Below are 26,125 nucleotides of genomic sequence, written 5' to 3'. Positions count from 1 at the left end.
CATAACTTCCATCTTTGTAATCATCATCATCTTTGTAATGTCATTATCATTCTTTTAATCATCTTTATCGTCATCATCATCGTCATCTTTGTAATAATTATTAATATTATCATGTTTTAATGCTCGTCAATATCAAAATCATCTGATGATAATTGTATTTGTGATCAGTCTCCTCTTTGCAATTATCATTATCATACCAGCCACCATCATTATCTTTATAACCATCATCATCACCATCTCTATTACCATCATCATCACCATCTCTATAACCATCATCATCACCATCTCTATAACCATCATCATCACCATCTTTGTTGCAATCAGTATCATTTTTTGATCATCATCATCATCATCATCAGTGGCTGCGTTTCATATAAACCAATAACTGTGTTGTAGCAAGGATGAAGGTTCAGCCGGTGGCGAAAGAAGTAGCTACATCATCGTTTTTTTAATCGACATTGAAATCATTCTCACAGTAATTAATCATCATCATCATTATCATCATCATTATCATTAATGGTATCATCGTAATCATCATTATTATCATTATCACCATCATCATCATCACCACCGCAATCATCATCATCACCATCATTAATAGCATCATCGTTATCATCATCATCATTATCACCATCATAGTCATCAAAATTATTTTACCATTAACAAAGTTTTCATCATCATCATCCAAACCATTGAAATAATAATTTTGTTTTTTTTTCATCATCATCAGTATAAACCCATCTATAATATTTTATATATAATCATAATTTTTTTATGATAAATTTTTTACTTTAAAATTTGTAACAAAATTGTAGCAAAATTAAAACAAAAACGCTTGGATTAAAGTTCTCAAAGTTAAATTACGTGGTGTCAATCATTAAAGAGGCATTCAACCAGTTGACTGGCAGGCAATCAAGTTTGCTTTTGAGTTGCGATATGAAGTAGCGAAGCAACCATTGAATCTGCCACTGCCTACCACGCTTCAAACAACATAACATTCTTACATCACCACACATCTTTATACTACATTCACGAAACAATGCACTTATATTAAAATTCATTTGGATGCATGATCAAACAGATAGTAAAGCTCCTTTTGTTTTGCGTTCGTGAATTTATTTGCTAACGTGCATTCCACTACTTATCCAACTCTCTAATCAGTTTAAACAATTTTCTTTTTCATAGTTAAATTGCAGACGATCACCAAAAATGAAGCATCCAAGAGATATTAATCTTTTTCAAGATTAGGTACTGGTTTCCTAGCAAAACTGCTCAATTAATTAGCACGACTATGAGGAGTTACTTGATGGCAACGATGCAATATCGGATGACATGTCGTTCCTAACAATCAGCTCTAACTTCCTTGATGTGCTTTGGAGTTCTATGATGCATATACATTACATATACAGGATATCACGCTAGCTTCAAATGTTTATTGTGATTTTTGATTATGTTTCAATTTTGAAAATCTGTGAGATCTATTATTTTCAACTTTAGATGCAGATAGATTTTTTAAAGTTAATTTAAAACATAAATTATTTAATGATGCAGATTTTTAATAAAACAGTTTCCACGAGTGTGTAGGACTTTTTTGGAAAAAGAATTTGAAGATGGTGAAGATGAAGGAAGGTTGTCGATCATCATCGCCACTAACTTTCTCCAGTTAAATTATTATTAAAAGCACACTTGCGATGTAATTTTCCATTTCAACATTTCAGGCTGAACATCTCAAAATATTTTCAATGTAACATTATTTGGGAGAAGCAAAGAATACACGAACTGCTTGTTCATAAAAATACGCGAGGATGTCTGCTCGTGTACAATTCAGTTTAACTTCAAGTTTCGCGTGTTTAATGCCTGCATATCTATGATTAAATGATTGAAAAATAAATAAATAAAAACAAATGAAGCACACACGCACATACATACACATACATACCTTAGATACATGCATATGCATACGTAAAATAATGTTAATATGAAATAAATGAGAAAAAATGAATACATTTGCAGCGTATTAAACTTTTGTACATACACGATTGAGTGTATTGCATGTGTATTAGTAGAAGTATTTTCAATGGGCGATTTGGTATGCAACTTCAGAATGCATTTTCAGTGCGTAAAAATGAAAAGCATTAAAATTAATAACTGGATGAGCAAACAAAAAAACCTAACACAAATGAACATGAACACACATACATACATGCACAATACAAGACAGCACACATATACATGCATTCATACATGCATTCATACATGCCTTCATAACATCAAACATAAACATCAATTTATAATTTATTTTCACTATTATAAATTGAAATATAGTTATTAATATTTAAATTTTCTTTTGCCATTTCATCATCACGCATCACTGCTGCTCACATATGGTGCTTTATTTACTTGCAATTGAACTTGTGTGCCAAGAGGATTGCAACATCCTCCCCCAGCCACGTTCATAAATATTTTCATCTCATTTATGTAGATATATATAGTCTCTGAGTTGAACGCATGAGTCCTTGAACCGTGTCAGCTGACAATAAGAACGCCCGACATACCCCTAGTATGTCGTGCGTTCTTATTGTCGCAATCAATCCGTCTGAGCCAACCCTTCATTCGTGTCACTCAGGTTATTGGGTTTTGAATGCAATAAAAATTATTTCTTGATCGTAATATATGTTCATAAAAAAACTATTAGTACAAAATATGTAATGTTATTTAATTGCGGCATCTCACATCAAACAAAGAGCAGCTGAAGAAAAGCCAGCGAGGTAAATAACTTCAAAAAATAATTCTCTTATTGTTGTTCTTCTATTGTCCAATCTGACCAGTGGTTGAGCAGAACACATCAAAAATGTTCAAACAACCGTGCCGTGAGTGAAAAGCGAGAAATATTTTAGAGGAGAGGTTTCGTGTTTCATGCAACTCGGAAAGAGTTAGGGTTAGGGTTATTTACTGTAAAAACATCAAATACATAAACATCAAACATATGAACATCCACATACGAACATTGAACAGCCACATATAAACAGCCACATATGAACATCAACAAATGAACAACCACGTGTGAACATCAACATGGACATCATCATATGAGCATTTGCAAGAAATGTTGCAAAAAGTAGAACCAAACTTATCCTTGCATTTGTTTCATCTTGACAACGAACTTTCATTCTTTCCAAGTCTAAAGGTGGGTGCAAGGATAATTATAAAAACTCCAATAAAATCATCAAACAACTTTTATCACGTCCTTTAAAGATGACAGAACAAGGTAAATAAAACTATCGGTATTAAGGCTATGTAAACATGACTTCATTTATTAAATACATATTTTTACGTACATGTTTACCTACATATATACATACATACATAATACATAAAAACTTACATACGATTACACATACAAGGTATCCATTGGTTAAAACCAGTGATGACGAGTACTTAAGTACATTTGTACTTAAGTACGTACTTAAGTACAAACGTAGCACTTAGATACTTATACTTAAGTACATATGGAAACCTGTACTTAAATACTTATACTTAAGTACATTTTTCAGTACTTGTACTTATAAGTAATAAATTTTTCCTGTAAGTACCAGAAAAATTTTAAGCAAAAATAAGATAATGTCAACATTTAAAAATTGAAAACTGTGATGAAAACACACACACACATTTTCACATTGACATTCTTGTTTATCTCTCTTATTAACATTTGTTCTTGTTTAGTCATGGATAGCGGGATGTTAAGATAACCATTGGCTAATTGAGTCATTAAAAGGTGGTTAACTCACATCACTCTGACATCTATATATCTATATCATAGACTCTACATGATCTATATACACATGCACGCTATATATAGTAGTTATTATATATATATATATATATATATATATATATATATTTATATATATAACAATCCTTATACGTATATTTACTGGAACGTATATTTAGCCAGGCTGGAATGATTCTCACTCCTAAAAGAAATCGTTTAAGTGATGAATCATTTGAAACTTTACTTTTACTCAAAAAGAACAAACTCTTTTATTGATGTAAATAAGTTACTGTAAATAATGAGTTGATTTCTGAGTTTAATAAATTTATAAATATTTCAAATTAACCATGGTATGTACTTAGGTACTTATGTACTTAGTACTTATACTTAGTACTTATAAGTATCAAGTATGCAATTCATTTTGGTACTTAGCATTTATACTTAAGTACTTTTATTACTTAGTACTTAGTACTTATACTTAAGTACATTTTTTGAGTACTTACGTCATCACTGGTTAAAACTATCGACAATGTACCGAACAAATCAAATTGTTTCCATGGAACGATTATACTCGACGAGACTCAAACTATTGTTCGCATGCACCGACCACAAGGTACGTGCAAGCATCTGCAAGGTTGTCCTCATCTAATCAAACAACCATTCTCATTTTCGTTTAATGATTTTCATCTTTAACAAACTGATCGGCGATGTTTGCATAACGATTGCACATCCCAAGTGCAGGTGTGTAATGTTTTGTGTTAGTTGAATGCTGCACGTTTCAGAACATCAAAGAATTCAATGGAATCCATTTTTGTTATTGCCACTCGTTAGCATCGTTCGTTTTTACTTCGGTATCATGTTGTGGCGCTGTTATCGCGTGTCGTTACTTCGAACAATGCTCTTTATTATCATCAGCAAGTAGGAAAATTATTAGAATCATCATTATCATCATTACCGTCAACATCGTCGTCGTCATCTTAGTCTTCATTATCACTATCAGGACCAACTGATCATCACTATCATGACCAACTGACCATCATCACCATCATCATCATGACCAACTGACCATCATCATCATGACCAACTGACAATCGTCACTATCAACATCATGACCAACTGACCATCACCATCATCATCATCATGACCAACTGACCATCGTCACCATCATCATCATGACCAACTGACCATCGTCACCATCACTATCATGACCAACTGACCATCGTCACCATCATCATCATGACCAACTGACCATCGTCACCATCACTATCATGACCAACTGACCATCAGTATAGTCAGCAAGGTAGTGAGGGGCTCTCTTCTTCCAATCCTCCATCAAACCACTGCCCATCCAGTGCTTCTTGCGATTCTGATAGTGATGATGACGATGATGATGATGACGACGATGATGAGAGGGTTTGTTGATTATGATATTAATAATAATAATAATAATATAATGTTGTTGTTGTTGATAATGATGACGATACGGATGATGTTTCCAAAAACCTCAAAATTATTTTCATCAACGTTAAAATCTAATTTCAAGTGTTCATCAGGAGCAAACGGTGAAGATTTTAAAGTGGTACGTTACAACGGTGTGGTGGCCTAGTGGTTAAGGTGCCTGGTGATGCTTCGCAGTATGACAAAAAGATCCCTGACTATCACATTCTTCTTATGAGATAAAAACTGACCATGCAAATAATTTGAACTTGAACTTTTAGTTATTTTGAATATTTTGTAAAAACAAGTAACATTTTTGTTTTTTACAGTTTTTACGGTTTAGCACGTATTCATATGCGATGTTTGTGCGTGTTGTTCAATCCTATGAACTTTGGAAGGGTGTAATTGACCTTTAATCTTTTTTAATTGACCTACTAGTACACATTATAAAAAAAACCTAGATACTTAGAACAGAGTTTCAAAATGTTATTCATTTGTTCATAAAATCTACAGTTTTCAAAGCCTCAGATATCTGAATTCTAAACATGCAATGGTGGGTACGATTTGTCACACTGATGTGTGGATATTTCAACAATTCCACCGGCACAAACAACAGTGCAACTCATCATCATTTTAAGAATAATTTACCTCCTAATTATATTATCAATTCACACTTTCATTTGTATAACGAAAGATGAAATGAGAATTGAAACCAGAGTACACTTCGGTGCATTTCAAATGAATGTTTGTTTCAATCAACAGCAGCATTCAATGTTTCATACTAGTTATTGTATGTTGTTACGAGGACTACAGTATTGTTGAAGACTGAATGAATGAATGAATGAATGAACGAACAAACGAATAAATGAATGAATGAATGTTTAAGTAAATAAATAATAGCATAGCATTAAATGACCGACAGGCAGACCAGCAGACCCAATGACCACCAACATTCCAATTTGAACGCACACGAAACGGTGTAGATCGCAGGCAATAATTAAAACATGAAAAGAGGAATGAAACACTTCGAAATAAATGAGTTCGGTCTGACAGCCTTTAAGGAAGGAAAGAAATTGTAAATGTTCGTTTGGCAGCATTGCAGATGTAGTTCTTGCCTTTCTGTTATTCTTTCATGAGTAACATATTCATCCATCCATCCATCCATCCATCCATCCATCCATCCGCAATTGTGTCATTACTTTTCAAAAGAAGTGTGAACCTCTTGTGAATTGTTCTTCGATTTGTTTTTTTTTTAAATTGTTACTTTGAAAAGTGGCTTAATTAATTAATTAATTAAATAATTTGAAAAGATATTTATTGATGGAACCGTGCAAGCAGTTAAACATACAGTGATTTAGTTATCGGAAAAAATTTATTTTGATACTGTGATACGGGATGCTTGTCTGTATGCAGTCTGTGTGTGTGTGTGTGTGTATGTATGTGTGTGTGTGCGTGGTGTGTGTGTGTGTCACAACACCTATGTACGTACATACAGCCTGTACAATCATTAAACATTATTTTACTATTTTTTTAATTAAATTAAATGCATATGTTTGAATTTGTGTTTATGCGTAATTTGTGTGTTTGTATACAGTGTATGATAATTGTAACTGTATTTTGTGCTTTCAAAAAAATAAAAAAAATTGTAATTTTTCGTTTTTTATTCAACTTTGTTTTCATTCTATTTTTTGTTGTATATTATCGAAGTTACAATGAAACAAATGTCCCGCCAAGACATGGCTGTAGTTGAATCAATGAATTTTTAACAAATCAAACAAACTAAGATTATTATCTCAAAAAGTGAAAAAGGTAATAATTGGGACAGATAGATAGATAGCATGAGTGATACGGATGATCAGATGTGGCTGATGAAGAGGATTTGTCATCGTTCCCATCAGTATCGATCCGAATGTCTCAGAAGTCTTGGTGGGAAATTTATTGCTATTGTCGTTTATATAACTCTTCTCATCTACGTCATAATCATCGTCGTCGTCATCATCATCATCATCGTTATTTTGCCAATGGTCTGGTTATCATTTCAATTAAAACTGTGGATTATTATTTTGTTATAAAAGACTTATTATTAAATTTCAAAGAAGCACACGATAGCAAAGCATTGAAAGTTATTCAAAGAGAGATTAATTGACCTTACTTGATTTAAACGTTTAAAATTTACGCCATTCAAATAAAAAATTCATCCCTCTTATGAGCACTGTTCAAATTAGTATAAAATCTTCAATAAATATTTTATGAACTTTTTGACATGATGTTTTTACGTAACCTTTACGTAATTTGTTTGGGTGAATTAGGCGAGTGATGTAAACAGCCTCGTGAGAAGTGCTTGATGGCCAATGCATCCAAAAACAACCAAATGAAACTAAAAATTTGTTGAAAGCTATTTAATAAAAATAAGTATTTATTTTATGAAAATTTATCCAAATAAATCGAACTAGGCGTCTTTAACGTCATTTATATTTATTCAAAATATATTTATCATTTAATTCTAATTTTAAAACTTTGGAAGGGGATTTTTGCTTGAAAAAAATTGGCATCGTAAAGCATTGATTGAGTTCCCCATGTTACTCGTAAAGAAAAAAAATTTTTGTGAGTCTGTTTTTGTCCGGAACTGTTCAATTTTTTCGATTCGTTTCATTTAATTAGGCAGCACTGCACTGCCATGCCACAATAAATCACATTAACTCATGTGACATCGCATGCGAGAGATGCTGTACATTGCGCAGATTTGAATCGCAATGAATGACAATAAACCATGTTACATAATCTTCAACAAACTAACAACAACTTACATTCTAATTGTACGATGAACTTATCTCAATTGAAAAATAATCACTTCAGTTATACAATTTTCTGATCTTGCAAAACTTTAATTTAAAAATTTGAACTTTGTAGTCTATCAAGCAAATTATGTTGTCAAGTATGTCAAATAATCTGCTTACCTTTTGTTATTTAAATTGAAGTTATAACTTATTTGAATTACATTTGCAGGTTTTTCATTTAAATTAAAGTTAAATATTTCATTTTGTTAAAACTGAGCATGTTGGCATGCAGCACAAAAATAGGCTATAACATTAAAATTATCAAGTTTAACACTCTCGACATGTTTTGCCTATGACGTGATAACGTTAACAATAATTGCAACAATTTGAGTTGCATTCTAAAAACTGGCTCAATGAACTTGTTACAGGCAGTTACATTTGCAAACATGGGTGCTGCTGCTTGCATGGAAGCAAGCAAAAAATATTAAAACAGCAATTATTCATGCATAATTGACAAGGCAATTCATCTTTTGAACGGTCGTCAGAAACATTTCTGTAAGAAGCTTTATAAAAGAAATTTTTTCAAATGAGCATAATTGCTACAATTAACTTTTAAATTTCACATTTTAAAGAATAAATTTTCCAGCTAACCTTCTGTTTTAACAATAGAATGGAAATTTACTTTTAATTAGAAAAAATTATTTGTTTCTTTCCCTTACAAATTTTGTAATTGAAACTAGCATATGAATACTCTACATGTTAAGTTTTGTTCAAATTTGATGTCGTTTGTTTGAAAAAAATAAAAACTTTCATTCATAAACTATTTCAACTTAAAATGACGGATTCACAGATTTTTTTTCTAACAATCCAAACTGGCATTTGTGTCAAAATGCAGGATGCTTTTAATTAATAATACACAAAACTGAAATTTAATGTATGATGATATGGAGAAACATATTTTTTACGCAACATTAAAAAAACACCAAGAATCCTGGAAAATCTATATAATCGCACCTACCAATAAATTTATATTTGCATAATAGCAGTCTCCAGCTAGCATCACAACTCTTCTGTGTATATGATAAAAACAAAGTTGGCGTTTCTCACGAAAGCATTTTTAAGTTATTTTGACCATTTCCCTCCTTTGCTTAGCATTGTCATAGCATTTTATTGAAATGAGATTTAGTCTGCTAAACGAAAGCTCACAGCTTGCAATTGTCAGATTGTCGATCGGATTCGCTGTTTTGTTTGTGTCAAACAGTTACAACTAATGGTGAATAAAAAAATATGTTTAGTTTAAAAAATCTATTAAAAACATTGTTAGAAAGAAGTTTTGAAATGAAATATAATGAATTTTACAGTTTAATCTGTTGCATCAAGATTAAATGGTTGATCCGATTATTCATGATAGATTCTTCAAAATAGGAATTGAAATGGGAGACCATCTTCTTTTATTTCTTCCTCGGTGCACCACAACTTAAATAATAAAAACTCTCCCGATCATATTAAAAATGGATTTTTTTTAACAAGAGTTAGGCAGAGTTTTGAAGTGTTCTGGTTGTGCGTGAGCAGTTGAAATATCGCTACTGCCTGGGGTATTAGTTGTTGGAAGGCAGAAGGTGCGGCCTGCAATTGCACGGACGTGAAAAATTATTCGCCACTTCTAGGTAATTGTATCGTTCAGTTGAAATCCACCGAACTTCAAAAAATGCGTGTCTTAACGTTTTTAAAATTAATTTACTCTATAATTATAATAATCATTTAACATGGAATTTAATTTAAATATTTAGTAAATGTGGTTGTTGGAAAAATACTTAATTACATGTTTTTAAACATTATATAGCGGGATGTGTGCACTGAATCGAAATGAAACGAATATCGTAGAAGAGACATTAGAACATAATCGTTCAACTCAACGAGCAAATTCCTCAACGGGTCAGTTGGGTCAGTTGATTCATTGATTTCATTCTTTATTACTTATTAAAAGTTTTTTTTATTTACTGGCCCTCGTGCATTGAACAGTAAATGTTTTTACGACATTTCTCACATGAATTTAATCAATAAATTAATGTTGCGATGATAGATAAATGGTTTAACTTAGATTTAAATTGTTTAATAAATCAATAATTTCAACATTATTATTATTATTAGTTATTATTATTATTATTGTATTATTATTATCGTTATATTATTATTATCATATTATTTATATCTTCAATTTCTATAATCAGTCTCGTTAACATCATCGTTATCATCATCGTTAACATCATCGTTATCATCATCATCATCACCATCGTCATCATCATCATCATCATCATCATCATTCTCCTCCTCCTCTTCATGATCATCATCATCCTTATCCTTCTCATCATAGTCGTCATCCTTATTATCATAATCATCATCTAAATCACCGCCATCATCATCATCCTCATTATAGCTGTAGTTATTTTTATAGACCTCTTAAATTTGGAAATATGTCGCGAGTTGAATGTGTTACAAATGGCAATTAGTTACTAGAAAATGTTAAATTAAAAAAAGTACACATAATTACGTCATTATTCAAATTCACTTTTAACGAAACGTTTCAAAATCTCGAAAGCACGTCACGTTGCAGATATTAAAATGATTGAAGAGAGAGAGAGAGAGAGAGAGAGAGAGAGAGAGAGAGAGAGAGAGAGAGGGAAAGAAAGAAAAAGAAAGAGAGATAGACAAATGGATGCAAAAATATTAAAACCAAAACAGTGCGAAATTAGCAAACACGATGTGATGTGGGAGTGCAGTTGAATTGAATTATATTAAATAACAGGTTCTGAAATTGTACGTACCAAAAGAAGATTTCTGCATGGACAAACAACCAAACATACTTATCGTAATTAAGTTGTAGTAAATACAATACTACCAAAGCAACATGAACTGTGAAATGTTTTATTGTAGTTGATTTTAACATTTAATCAATGAAAGTTTTTATTATATGTTTTGGTTAATAAATATTTTATAAAATCTGATCATTGATAAAAGTTTGGTTTCTACTTTGAAGCTGTGAAGACAACTAAAAGTATGCAAATAAGAAAATTTTAGCCTCAAATGAAATAAAAAATTGGCAAAACATCAAAAAAAGCAAAAAAAAAATTTCAATGAATTATAATGGAAATAAAATGTTTTCACGGTTTCAAATTGGTTCATTCCTCTGAACTGAACGTTAAGCTTATCTGTTTCACATTCACACAAACTCCAACACTGAACTATTTTGCATCGTTCTCCTCAATTTTATTCTATGTTCTCAGTTGATTTACTTTTGAGTTCTTCATTCCTCTGCTGAAGCACAATAATTGTTTCGACAATTTCAACATGGTCTTCCTGGCAACGTCTGATCTGCTATAATAAATTTCTGCTTTCTTGCTCATGTTTCTAGCCAGTTGAATAAATTTCAGTGATTATTTTTATTATTTATCTAAACTACTATTCTATTTCTGCTGCTGCGAGGTATTGCTGTATTTTGCTCGAACGTCATTTTTAATTTTTTTATTTTATTGATTGAGCTTTTATTTCTCTAGATGTCTAGACAGACGTCTGTCCTTTCATTATTATTATTATTATTTCTACTATTATTAAGTGTCTGAACTACTTTCTCTGCTAACAACAATGGGAGGTCATGGCATCATTTCATTAAAAGATGCGACAGAAAAAATGAGACTGAAACTTCGGAACTATTTTAAAACTAATAGCAACAAAGAGATTCAATGTCTTTATAAAGAATCAGCGATCGATTTTATCAAAGTAGATAATACGCTCTTAAAATACGGCCAAATAATGTCGTCGCTTAGTCATTTGGAAGAAAAAAGAATTGAATGTAGCTTAAATCATGTTTTTTCGCTGCAGAGTCAAGGTTCACTAATTTTAAATATAAAAAATTTCATCAAAGCCAACAACATATCCCGTTGGTCAAAGTCCACGGAAAATCTTGCCGGAGTCCTCTACAAATTTGCTAGGAAGTATTTAGTCCAGCAGTTGCCTACTAATGCAAATTTGTTTAGATGGGGTAAAACGCAAAGCCCTCAATGCCCTCTTTGTGATTCTCGACAGACAAATAAGCACGTAGTTTCTAATTGTGGTTCTACATCCGCTCTGGCAAGATATACCGAAAGACACAACAAGATATTGGCCGTGATCATCAATTGGCTGAAAATATCCGCTCCAGCCAATTGCCGCATATTTGCAGATTTAGAGTCTGAGGGTATTCGCCCAATATCTCAATTATTCAACACTTTACGACCCGATACCGCCATACTTCAAAATAACAAAATTGAGATTCTAGAATTAACTGTGTGCCATAAAACCAATCTAGAATCCTCCAGGCAATACAAGAAAAATAAATACTCTAATAATTTGCATTGCTGTTTAAATAAAGACTATGAACATTGTTCAATAGTTATAAACTCATTTGAAATAACGTCTAATGGTTTTTACAATAATTTTAATTTGTCACTGTTTAAAGTTCCATGGGCGCTATCATTTAATGATAAATTGATAAACACTGTTATAAGATTATCGTATGACATTTACTGTGACAGGAACAAGCTATGATACTAATTAAATATATTTCACCGTTCTACACTTAACTTCACAATGAGCAAAATGGTCTTAACCTTTAATATTATTTTTTACAATTTTTAAAAATTTTTATCATTGCGCATTATTTAATTAACATTAACTTATATATATATATATTTTTATCAATGTTTGTTTTTTATGGTGAAAAATAAAAGATGTTCCCATTATTATTATTATTATTATCATTATTATTATTATTATTATTGTTATTATTATTATTATTATTATAGACATCAAAGGTTTGAATTAGATAACTCTTTTAACATTACTGAGGTTCCCGCCAAGTCAAATAACTTTTCTATATCATCTCTTCGCTTATTTTGTACGTATAATTTCCTTCTTTACTTATTTCAAAAACTTTAAATTAACTCTAGTATTTTAGTAAACTTCCATTTTTGTCAAAGCTGTCATTATCATCGATATCCTACTCATAATAATATTCATAATAATCATCATCTTCGTCGTCATCACGTAATTGTCATATCACTTGGAATGATCTGCATTGATTCGACAAAAAGCTTGCAGCTGGAAAGCTCATTTATTTCAAATGCTTGCCCCCTCCTCCTTCATACATCTTCAACATCATCATTACACACACACACACACTCACACACACACATACATATAATATATATGGCAGCGGCCAGGGCAGCGGACGAGAAAATGAAAAAATATGGGAACGCCCTCCCCTCGATGGAATTCTTGCCAATATGTATCGAGGTTCTCGGCCCGATGGACCCCATCACCCTTAAATTTCTTAAGGCAATATGTAAAATGATCAGCGTCAGATCAGGTGACAGCAGGGAACTGTTTTTCGCAACTAACCACATTTCGTGCTTGTTGCAGCGGTTCCTGCGTGTCTGTGTGCTTGAAACTGAATATCCAACTGAATGCCGACATGTGCAATTAACGACAAATCAAAGTGTTAATCCATTTGTTACTTGATGTTTGACGGTTCAGTGTCACTCATCATGTTTTGGTTTTAACATAATATATATGTGTGTGTGTTTGTGTATGTGTGTTTGTGTGTGAACATTGAACATCTTTAGAATTACAATGTTGAGTTCGTTATCTTTGGTCCGAATCAGATCATTAAGTCTGCATTTAAGGCACTGTATCCTCATTAATATTTATTTGGCTCTGAGTCATTAAGTTCGGTCAAAATAATATTAAACTAATATTAAATAATATTTATATATTTATTATTATTATTATAACATAATATATATTTATATATACATATACATATGAGTGTTGATAATAAAATTAATGTTAAGTGACGAGCCATAGAATGAGCGATTTCTAACAGAGCATTGTATGATGGCGAACCAGAACAAAAGATCGTTCGAATAAATGAAGTTACTGATTGAATAAAAAAAACTTCAGTTTTGTGACTACAGCCATACCTAATATGCCGTGTAAGCTACGAATATATAAGAAAATAACAAAAACATTATGGACTGAATGTGATATAAAATCATAAATTTAAAAAGACTAATTTGGAGTGGTATACGGTTAAGACATGACATATATTTCAAAAAACTACAATGAAAGCTAAATCATAGAATTAATCTATGTAATGAAATTTGACGCTTGCTGAACAAATCAGAGTTTGTAAAAAAATTGTAAAAATATTAAGAGAGAACTTTCATTGAGGTAACTTACCTGATCGTCTGAATGCTGTGATTTCCCGCCAACGGAATCTTTTGATCTTTGTTTATTTCTCGCCTTCAAACATTGGGATGAAAAATTTTCGTTATTAAGCAATGGGATTTTTTTAGGTGTTTTAAAACAAATTATGCCATAACTAATAACTATATCTCAATTGTGTTTATTTAAATTCACATTTAAACATTGACAGTTTTTAAACTTTTTTAGGTGGTTTTTGGAAATGTGTTGGAGCATAATATACAAATTTTGTTGGTATTGAGCCACGAGACGTGTTTCAATGCAGTCAGTAATGCATACGTTCCATTACCATCTTTGCAAATTAAAAACTGGACAAACATTGAGAACTATTTTACCTTTGAAGAGCCGCATATGTACTTAATTAGCAAATTTTTTCGACCCGGGGGAAATTTTTTTAATATTTTTGGCTCTTTTTTCCTTGCGGACCGCATAAAATAGCTTAGCGGGTGGTGTTATATTATATAACGCAATGATTAAATCCTAGTTCAAAAATGTGGTTGACAATAACATTAAGTAACATTAACATTATAAATCGTTATTAACATTAACCTATTAACATTATCATAAAAAACATTATTAAATATTTTGTCCATGAAAATAATTTGAAGAAAAAAAACTAATAACAACAATAATGTTGATGTTTGAGTGTTGATGATAGGAGCAATTAAGGAACAATTGATCATTCAGAAGCGTGTCATCCATCATAGCACATTCTCACATTTTATAATTGAATTTTTTTCTACAATTTTTCATTTTTATTAGATATGTTCGTATACATGTGTGTGTTTGTATATATGTGTATAAGAACATTATGCTTAAGTTTGTATGTGTGTGAGTGTGAGTGTGTTTGTGTTTATCTGTTTCTTTGTTTGTCAAATATTAGTACCATCATTATTTACAATTATCAACTGAAAATATTTTTCAAAATTTTTTTGCAAAATTTGAATCTCCAAATAAAATATTTGCATTTTCTAAATTTTTAAAATAAATTATGAACTCCATAGTTTGAAATTAAGAATTATATGCCGTCATCAGAGTGCTTTTGTGTAAAGTTATATTTTGAGGAATGAGTTTCTCTTCACTCGCTCGCCTTGTACATTTCCAAATAAATGCATCAAAATAGGAATACGAATTAAAATCTCTGTGTCACAATTACAAGTACTTCAAATTGCTACTCAGCTAGAAATTTGGTGAAGTACTAAAAAAATCAAGCAACTTCATTCACAGTTGTGTGTAACGGTAACGCAGTGACTGGGTTTGATTGCGAAGAGATTCCAGCCCATGACATGAAATGTGTGTGATGCGCTGTTTAGGTGTATATATACATACACTGTGTGTATGTTGTTTATGTTTTTGAAAAATTTTGAAAAGAGGATAGTAATCAATAAATAAACCATCTTTATCACCATCATGCTAACACTTCGAATAGTTTCGTTATCCTCATCAATCTCATCATCATCTTTATCATCATTCTCATCACCTGTCCCATGCATTGTTGTTCTTCTGCCAGATCCTTCATGTGCTCCCACATCAGCTGTTTGAACTCCTGCTCGTTGCGAGCTCCCAGCAGCCTCAGCCTTAGATCGACGTCGGCAAACAACGTGGCGAACGTTCGGCCCGTTTCCAACGCTGTCTTCGTTCCTTTCTGTTACATGTTTGTTTGTTTGCGTGTTTGTGGCGTTTGTTTGCTTGTTTGCATGTTTGTAGGTTGGGTTTGTTTGTGGTGGGTTTGGTTTTTACGTGTGTTTGTGGGGTGTGTTTGCATGTTTGTTTGTTTGTGGTGAGGTTGGTTTGCATGTTAGTTTGTGGGGTTTGTTTGCCTGTTTGTTAGTGAGGTTTGTTTGCATATTTGCATGTTTGTTTGTGAGGTTTGTTTGTATGTTTGTTCTTTTTGTGTTTGTAGTATGTTAATTGTTGTATAGTTGGTTGTTTGAAGACAACATTAGAAAACACAACGTGTTTTCATTGAAGTTGATGGTAACATGGGCAAGTACCCTGTAAGTTATTAGCCAAAAAGTAACATTCTGCCAACCAACTTCGTTCATTGAGCCACATCACAAATTTGTTTGATACTCTTTTTTTGATTCATTTGTAGTTTTTATGCTACCAAATTCTTTGGTAATGCAGTTTTATATCGACAATGTCAACGTCTTTGTAATTTACTTCAAAAGTATTAACACTATAGCTATTTATTTAGGAAAATAGAGATATAATTTTTTAAACTGCCATAACAGTTTCATCAATTTGAAATGTTGGAACTGGTGACAGCCACCGTTGAAAAAGCAGTGCTGACAGTGGAAAAAAATAAATTATAAAACTTGCGATATCACATCAAATGCAAACAAACCACTGTAACATCATTCGTCACCTCGTTCGTGACGCCATTTATTATGTCACAGTGCAATTTGCCGTAAGATGAGATGGTTGAATGGTTATATGGATAGCTGGTTGCATGGGACCTACATATTCTAATAAGTTAACGTCATCTCTTCAATGAGTTGTGACGTATACACGAGAGGGCGTGCTTAGGGAATAATAAGCAGCTTTTTGTGGAATCACCGGTAGCTATCAGGAGAGTTCTACTAATTATACTTGATACACAATTTCAAAATTGTTCAAAATTTTGTGTTTGTATTCCGCTTTGTTCGTGTGATTCATATAAATATATCTAATAAAAATTTAAAATTTATGTAAATATATTCAATAAAATTTAAATCAAATTCAAAAATTACTTCGAAGTAGCTTCGGTAGGAATACGCCTCGACTGCCTGAACGAAACAAGTCTGAGTGCTTTCATTAATTCAGCGCACGCACGTTCCTTAGATATCGATGCTCATGTAATTATTATACATTTGCATAGCTATGGTTAAACGATTCATTCGGTTTTTGTTATTTCATTAGCATTTATATACCCTGCAATAATTTAGTCTGGCTCTTTTATTTGAATATATTGTTTCAACCATCCAATGCTTGTTCCATGGACAAAATTTTAACTGGACAAACGAATGTGCTTAATTTTCTCGCACTGCTGCTCACAAACTCTAATGTTCAAAATAATATTATTTTCTTGTTCAAGTTCAATTTAGGAAGCATCAACTGTTTTGTTTCCTGAAAAATTTTTTAGGTCAGCTCATACACACATTTCTTGTTATGCATTTCTGAAAATTACGGAGCTGCTTTTTATACACACTGTTCTTTACATAATTACGATTAAACTTTTGTGGTATGCACGCAACGCAATGACAACAACGCAAAAAATGGCAGTCAAACCGTTTGAAATAATTCCCAGACCGAATCGCGTGATCATTTGAATCAAAAGTTATCTGGCAAGTTCAGAAAATTACGCGTTTTGTTTGCATACTTGCATGCATTGCCGAATGTGGATTAACAGTTTTTGGTGACACAAAACTAAGTTAAATCTTGCGGTTAATTTAATGGAAATACTTTTATGCTTTTAAAGTAGCGTTAGTTCACTTAGCCAACATTCTAACATACATTTACTCTTGCAACCACACCACTTTTCACATGATTGTTCACTCATTATGGTAAACATTGATCATCTCACACATTGATCATCTGATGAAGCAATTGAACGACATGACATTCATTCAACAGCCCGCTGAGTGACGGCCAACAGCGAAAGACTGACCTCCTTGGTGCTGGTGACGACGAGAATGATGAACAGCACCTCCTGGCTGGTCCTGCCGAAGTTGGCCGGGTTCCTCAGGCGAGCAATGGCAACATGGCGCCTCTGCACTGAAGAAACCGTGCATCTGATCGTCATTATAATTGAAATTTTAGTTATAATGTAATGACGATAGTGATGACGGTATGATAATCGTGATTATGTGACGATGCGCCAATCATAAAAATGATGAAAATGTTTTGATCAGTGTGAAACATATCCAACAACTCCGACTCCGGTCCCTTAAAAAATTGCCACTCCGACCGATTTCGACACTCTGGTTTTGATGAGCAATTTTGAATTCTGATGAAAGTAGTAACAAAAATGACGACAAGAAAAGAACAACGATGATGCAATGCTGACATGGCTGACGTTAATTCAATGGTTATAAAGCAAAAAGTGGCCATCCAATAAACTTTGAACTAATTGTCATGTACTTGTGCTCCAGATTACCAACAATTTGGCTCATCGGTGTGCTTGCCAACAAACAAAATTTGACATTTGTCGACAATGACCCAATTGATAGCTATGCAATATCAACAGGAAAGTGTTTTAATGCTATCGATCGTTGGTTCGGTTGTTTTTAGATATTGATTCTTTCCAAAAACATTTTCGGATTGGTTGACGGTCACCTTCATTGTTATCAGATTTACAAAAGTAATTATCGACAAAATGTCAACACAAAAATTAAGGCAAAACTGAAAAATCAACGTTATTGCAAATCGATAACTTTATCTAACAAAAATGAAAATGTCACAAAACATATCTACACAAATATATATTGCAAAAATATATGCAATCACATTGCTTGATTTGGCAAAAAAACTGATGCACGAACAAAATGTACACATGAAGAATTATTTCGCGCTTGAATGGATGCCCGTTTTGATTGGAAAAAAAATAAATAGAGAATAAAATATAATGAAATGCATTACAGACTAATGGACGACAAAACTTTTTTAGGTAAACAAATTTTTTCATAATTATTTATTATTTGAACAAATTACTTTAAAATCAGAAAATAACACAAAAAGAAAAATGGAGTAGATTTATTTGGGTTTCAGCGAAGAGAGAACGGGACAAAGTGGAAATGATAACAAATTGGCAGAATATATCAGGCAGGCAGGAACTACAATTAACAGCAACGCCTCCCCACGGCGATTGTATGTAGCTCGTATTTCAATAACGAACATGTTCTTTATATCCGTCCGCACATGAACGAACCAATAAACATTCAAAGAACAAACAAATAAATATACGAGCTTAAACCAACAGAAATATTCGAATGTGATTATGCCTGCCTGTATTCATACAAACCACTCACTGTCCGCCACATCACTGAGACGCTTATTCTCATTTATTAGATTAGGCACTGACAACAACTATACAATTGTTTCGTTTGACGCAACAACAACGATAAAAACAACAGCACAACAACAACGACAACAACAACGACAACAACAACACGAACTTAAAAACAACCAATAACTGAAAGAACTTACAGAACGCAGACCCAGGAAGGATCGTAATCATAACTTCCACAGAAAGTGCTGCATGTACATTGGATGGTCTTGGCTAACTGCTGAGCTGATTGGTTGATCGATTGAATGATTGAACAAAAAAACAAACGAACGAATGAATGAACGAACGAACGAACGAATGAAAGATCGAGTGAATTGTTTGAGAGTTTATTTATTTTTTTTATATTCTTAACGCGACTAACAGATTATTTGCATGATCATAAATATCATTGGGTGTCTGATAAATAAATGAATAAATTAAAACGTTCAAAAGTTGGTAGAATGCCATCGAACGATTGAAAATGCAGGTTATGTTGCGTGCTTTCACGCAGGAGGTTGAAAACATTTTTGTAAGTCCCGCATGGAGACCATGAAATTACTAATATGCAATTTAATTCAATTTAAACACTTTATAATTATATTTATAATATAATTTATAATACATATATTATAATATAACATTGTGAAGTTTTTTTTGGAGCGCATATGAATGAATGTTTCATGTGAGTATGTTGATTGGTTTGGCGCGCTTGCTGTATGGATTGGTCTGGTATGCACGTTGGTAAAACATTGCATGACTTGGTTTTGTATTTATGCCGGTAGAATGTTAGAGTAATTTGGTTTTATGTGAATGTTGGTATGGTACTGCGCGGTATGGTTTGGTATGTTTGAGAATGAATGGTTTCTCAGCTGAATCGGTATGCAAGTGTTTTGGACAATCGTTTTAAGGAGGAAGGGAAAAAAAGAAAAGGAAAGGGTTTGTGTGTTAATAATTAGTTCGATTCCTGCGTGTTTGGGTTTGGCCGTTTTGGTAATTGGTGATAATTCGAACATTGTTCTGCGGGTTATTTTCCTGGATTTCGTTTAGTTATTACTGCTGTTCTGTTGTTGCAAATTGATTTTTATTTCAAATAATGAATTTAGTTGGGGAAACATTTCGAAAACATTTATTTTGCATAGTATCGTAGGGTTGTTTGATTTTATTTTTTATTAATATATTTATTTCAATTAGTTTTTGTTTGTTGTGTTCAACGTCTAAAACATGTCTGAAGAATACTTGTCGGCGGTTAGTAGGGCCAGATTAATCGACTGGCAACAGGTCGCGAAAGCTCTTTGCCCGGCCCTTGTTTTCCGACCCGGAGATGCCCACTCGTGAAGAGGCGAGTCTCGGCCAAAAGCGAGACTGCCTAGGCTGGCGGCGATGTCTGTTGGTGTTCGAGCAGAAAAAGGTTTCCCTTGCGCGACAAAAATTCACAATTTAATGTATATGATTGAATAATAAAAATGCTTGGCATAATGTAATGAATGTTTAATTTGATAGTAGAACAGAAGAGATGATGTAAGAGGAGCTAGCATCATTCGGATTTTAATTTCATTTTATAAGATGGTATTGCACTCTGTAGCAAATTCTGCCAACTACAACTATAACAACTGCATAAAAGATAGTTAGGTGAGTGAATCCAAAAACTTTATAGCAGATAAAACTGTATGAGTTGATAGTTATAGTAACTAGTTTTGTGTTAATAAATTCACCACGCCAATGCAGATAAGCAAAAAATGGACAGATGTATTAGTCGACGAAAAAATGTAAAATAAACAACCAACTTTTTAGCGTGACTTCAAATTTATTTAAATTAAGTTCAACAACTTCTTAAACTGAGATGTCACATTTTTTAAAATTTTAAATGAACTGCAATTATTTGTATGCATTTTAAATCCGACAATTATATAAAGAGTAGTCAGAGAAGTGATTAACGAGTGATAATTAAAGGAGCTGATTTAGACGAGTAGAAGAATTAAAAATAAGCAACTCACAACGTAATGAGATGAAAATATTTATTTAGTCTAAAACAGCTTTTAAAAAGGATAAAATAAAAGCCACACTTATTAACATCAAATGTTGATCATTGATTAAAATTTTTAGATACAACAAGAAATTTATGTCAATTACCACTTTAGATGACTATAATGTAAAAATGCAAAAGTCGATAGTCAATCATAGAGTGAAATTAATTGAATGGAAGGCAGCAAGACAAGTGATTCATTATGTTAATTTGGTGTTGGAACATTTTGAGTAAACCCAGCAACATTTTATTGCGTCTGAAACGAGTTTCAATAAGAATTAACAAATATCTAGCAAAAATGTTTTCTGTACAACTGCGAAACAAACAAATTACTTATTTGTTTTGTTTTTAAATTTTACTTAGACATTATTCTCAGTAAATAATATTTTTTTTCAAAATAACCAAATGCTCACATTGATAACAAAAAGAATGGAAAATGTCACGAAATAGTAATTATGGTCAAAATTATCATCTTCTCAGATCAGTTGATGATTGATTAATTTATTACCTACCTAATCGTATATGGTTTGATCATAGGCTAACATGCATACATACACACACAAGTATCCATAAGATAGACACTGGATAGATAGATACGTAGTAGGTGTTGCGGTTTCCTGTCCAGGACCTATCATGCACAATGCACAATGAATTTGACCCGAGATTACATTTGATAATTCATCATGCCATGTCCTTCTCAACACAAAAACCTTTTAATGAAACTGCGTGTGAACATTCTCACATTTTGAAAGACAAGTTTTGTGGGATAACTAAGTTTTTTTTAGTTATTTCGCAGTTTATATTTTAGTGATAGATAAAAGTCAAATTGTAAGCTGAATTAGTAAAAAAAATTTAAGTGAATTTAAGAAGGTTTGTTTGTCGGCTATTTTTATTTTGGAAAAAATAATCGGAAAAATTATTTTTTGACGTTGCTTATATTCAAAATTGCAAAGAAAAAAATGCTGATTAAATATCAACATATATTTAAAATTAATGAAAATTAATTATTATTGGCCACTGACGTTTCATATTTGAATGAATGTTGCCAGTTACAATGATTGCACGAAAACTTCAACTACAAAATCTTCTAAAAATGCTTATCTCAAATTTATTTAAAAACTTTTGTTTTGTTGAACATAAGTGTTCGTTGATTAAATTTTTCGAATGATTGAAAAAATTGTTGTAATGAAAATTTTTACATGGATTAAAAATTATTATAAGTGCAAATTCCAACAAACGACTGTGCAATTCGATTGCGAAATCAAAGTTGAACATTAATTTTTTTCTGAAAAGTTAATAAATAATTTGTTTAATAATGAAATAAATTCATACACAATAAATCATTTTAATTGAGAAACTTAATAGAATTTAATTCAATAAACATTTTATAAGCAGATTTTTAATTTTTGAAACTCTTTCATCAATCATAAAACAAATCTAATTATTTTTAAAAATTCGAACGAAATTGCACCTCATAACTTTTGAAAAAAAATCGCATCAAGTCATTCACTGCTGTGCTTCTTGTTAACATATTTTATATCCTTCGAAAGAAATTTCAAATATCATTTTTACAAATGTTAATGAAATATCCAATTATGTTAGTTAACCTACAGAAATAAAAAACTAGCAAGAATGTACATAATACGGAACAAAATTTTGAATTCGTTTAAAAGATTCAATCAAAAGTATATAAAACACTTTTTCTACCCAATAAAAAAATTTTTTATTTGTTCATCAAACCATAATAAAATCAATTTCAAATGTAGTATAAACATTTTATTAATTTGAGCGAACAATAGAACCATCATCGCACACGAATTGAAGAAAACCTTTATAATCCAGCAGGACTAGCCAACAGCCAACAACGAAATACAAAACTTAAAACAGATTAAACAAACAAACGAACGAACGAACGAACAAACAAACAGTGAAAACCAACAACACTACGAAAAGGCAACGACAAACAGCAGCCAACCTGCGTCCCTGGTGAAGAGAACCTTCTTGGCCTCGATGTAGGCAGTAGCGCTCTCTTCGTCTCCGAGCAGGTGTTTCAACATGACGTCGAGTATCTCACTCATGTTGTTCTCCTGCATGTCCAACATCAGCTGCGCCTGGTTCAGAAAATGTTCCACATCCAAGTGTGCTCTGATCTCCGCAGCGAAATCTTTCATCGGAATCTTCTCCAGGCGTAGGTAGATCAAACTCAATTCCTCCGACTCATCTGTTATGTTGAGCGGGATTTGTATATTTAAAACTATTTTAAAATTAACGTTTAACGATGAATTGAAAGTTAAATACGATTCTTTATTACAATCTTGTTACATTCAATATACAGTGCCAGAAATAACGCACAACTAAACATATATGCAACTGAAATTAAGTAGTTAAAAATTAACTTACAATATAAAAACATGTGTAAACATCATCCGAACTCAAATTCCACATTTTCATTAAAATTTTAATTAATTAGAAAATTTTATCAATATGTTTATTACAACTTTTCGCTGATTTGAAATCAAGCAGAGCATATCTTCTGATGAGATAAAATAGTTTTGCATCCCTTCAAAAATCAAGCGCAAATAATTTTGTAGAATAACATTGAAGTAATTTTTTATAAAATCTACTATAACTCATTATTATTTTTACAAATAGCGCAAATACACACACACAGACACACACACACACAGACACAGAGTACACACACATACACACACACATTCACACATACACACACATACACATGATGATATGAAACGTAAAAATATTTTCCATCATCTCCAAAATAACTCCAATTTTCCGTTTGTCGCGTTTGCATCTAAAATGGTTATTGTTTATGTGTGAAAATATTTTTGCATGCTATCTTTGAGGCACTTTAAAAAATTTTTTTGCGGTTTTAAACAAAAGTTTATGCAAATATAATCGACTTTATCTACATGTGTGTAATTCAAATGAACGCTTTTAACAGAAGCTAGTGACGCGTTTCACGCACCTCCATTTGTTGCAGTGCGTACATTTAAAAAAAACTTTTGAAAAAATTTTCATTTCCAATAATTTTGTGTTTGCTTTTGTTTGTAGCGGAAGCATTGATGAGTTGTCCCACAAATAAACGAACAATTGCTCGCTCAACCGCATATATCAGCCGCTACTAGATTTTATGGCTACACGCCACACAAGAAGCCATTACATGAATATTTGGGAGGGCTACGTACATGTTCTCTTCACGTTTGCTTACACTCTTCGCGCATAATTACAATTATGTACGTACAGCGAACACCACACGCACACAGGTTTGTATTTACACACGCACGTGCATGCACGCATACAAACATACATACACGCATGCACATATATATATATATATATATATATACACACAAACATACAAAAAGACTACATCCATTCATGCCCACATGCTAACATCTTCTATGGTAGCAGCCGACAACCAACAACATAATTGTTTATGTTTTTTTCAGTCACAGTCAATAAATTTGCGCGTTTAAACTTTCTCCAATGCAGGTCACGTGTGCTGATCTCTCTCTTTCTTCTTCACTATCTCTCCTGTTCTCTTCCTCCTCTTCTTCTTCACTATCTCTCCTGTTCTCTTCCTCCTCTTCTTCTTCACTATCTCTCCTGTTCTCTTCCTCCTCTTCTTCTTCAATATCTCTCTTGCACTTGAATTGCTTTTTTAGGCGCTCATATTTTGAAGATGATTTTGTCATGATGGGAAATGAGTTGGTGAGTGTGACGATGATAATGGTGATGGTTGTGATAATGATGATGATTGTGACGATGAATTGCTCTTGTTGATGTTGGCAATGATTGTGATGGTGAATTGAATTTGTTGATGATGGTGGTGATACTGATGATGATGATATGTAGACTGATACAATTAAAATAAAAAATGGTGAATAGTTCTTTACGTTTTAGACAGCATAAGTAGGTACCAACAAACCTAAATCAGATGTATCATAAATAGACTGTACGATTTGTGGGACTTGCCTTTCATGTTTACCATTCAAGTTAACATGAGTGTTACATTAATTATGCCGTATGTACTTATGTACATGATCTTATGTGATGTAGGGGAGACGGGGGCCGAATGGACCGCTTTTTTTTGTCGCTCACTAAATATTTTTTCTTTGCTCAACAAAATCAGCTATCGCTATTTTAATAACTGATCTTGATTTGTCATTATCTTGCACAGTTGACGGTATTTTTTTAATATTTCCAAATAACGTAATTTTTTTATAATTTAATTTTTAAGGTGGGTTGTTCCAATTTTTTTGGTGGTCCATTCGGTACAATAGCGGTGTACTGGATGGACCGGGTAAAGTACCAAATGGACCATTAAAGAATAGCAACAAATTCATGGAAATAAACACATTTGAAGTATTTTTAATTGAAACAAAAATTGAAATAATAAGATTATTCATGTATGCAAAATTCGCAAATGTAATCAACTGCACTAGAAACACTCGTGCAGAGCTCGTGAGCCCACTTGGCACAATTTCTGCAACGAAACCACATTTCGTTGTCTCGGCCAGCCTCACCACACATGACGCATATGTCCTTCTCAGCATATAATTGTCTTTTAATTTTATTTTTTTTTGTTACTCTGTTGCTCTCTTCGGATATTTGATTTTTTTTATTTTGTTGCAATTTCCTTTTGTTCATGATGGGACGTTTTTTTATCTCTTCACGAGTTTGCTGCACAATAATCCACAAGACATTTCTCTTCAGAATCTGTAAAGATTTTCGTAGAGACATTTTGGTAAGGTTTTGTGACATCG

The 26,125-nt window shown here is 32.3% G+C and overlaps 2 protein-coding genes across 2 annotated transcripts in view; both read right to left on the bottom strand.

The window, feature by feature from the left end:
- The window catches only part of HELRODRAFT_107158 (hypothetical protein), a 34,084-nt gene extending 10,518 nt beyond the window's left edge, over positions 1–23,566 (bottom strand). Inside the window, exons 1-5 of the mRNA XM_009024735.1 lie at positions 23,294–23,566; positions 19,474–19,550; positions 17,936–18,059; positions 15,707–15,931; positions 5,054–5,126 (exon numbers count right to left, since the gene is read on the bottom strand). Of these exons, the coding sequence (XP_009022983.1) occupies positions 5,054–5,126; positions 15,707–15,931; positions 17,936–18,059; positions 19,474–19,550; positions 23,294–23,506 (712 nt within the window). The 5' untranslated portion in view covers positions 23,507–23,566. The remainder of the gene's footprint in view (positions 1–5,053; positions 5,127–15,706; positions 15,932–17,935; positions 18,060–19,473; positions 19,551–23,293) is intronic.
- A 2,194-nt stretch (positions 23,567–25,760) lies between these two features.
- Positions 25,761–26,102, bottom strand: HELRODRAFT_162564 (hypothetical protein; the record flags this gene model as incomplete). The annotated part of the gene is made up of 1 exon (XM_009024734.1): positions 25,761–26,102. The coding sequence occupies one exon, from the start codon at positions 26,100–26,102 to the stop codon at positions 25,761–25,763; it is 342 nt and encodes a 113-aa protein (XP_009022982.1).
- Positions 26,103–26,125: the final 23 nt, after the last annotated feature.

Source organism: Helobdella robusta (genome assembly GCF_000326865.2).
Source record: "Helobdella robusta unplaced genomic scaffold HELROscaffold_4, whole genome shotgun sequence".
Taxonomy (NCBI): Eukaryota; Metazoa; Annelida; class Clitellata; order Rhynchobdellida; family Glossiphoniidae; genus Helobdella; species Helobdella robusta.
Note: the sequence above shows the minus strand (reverse complement) of the source record. Positions and strands in the feature narration are given on the sequence as shown.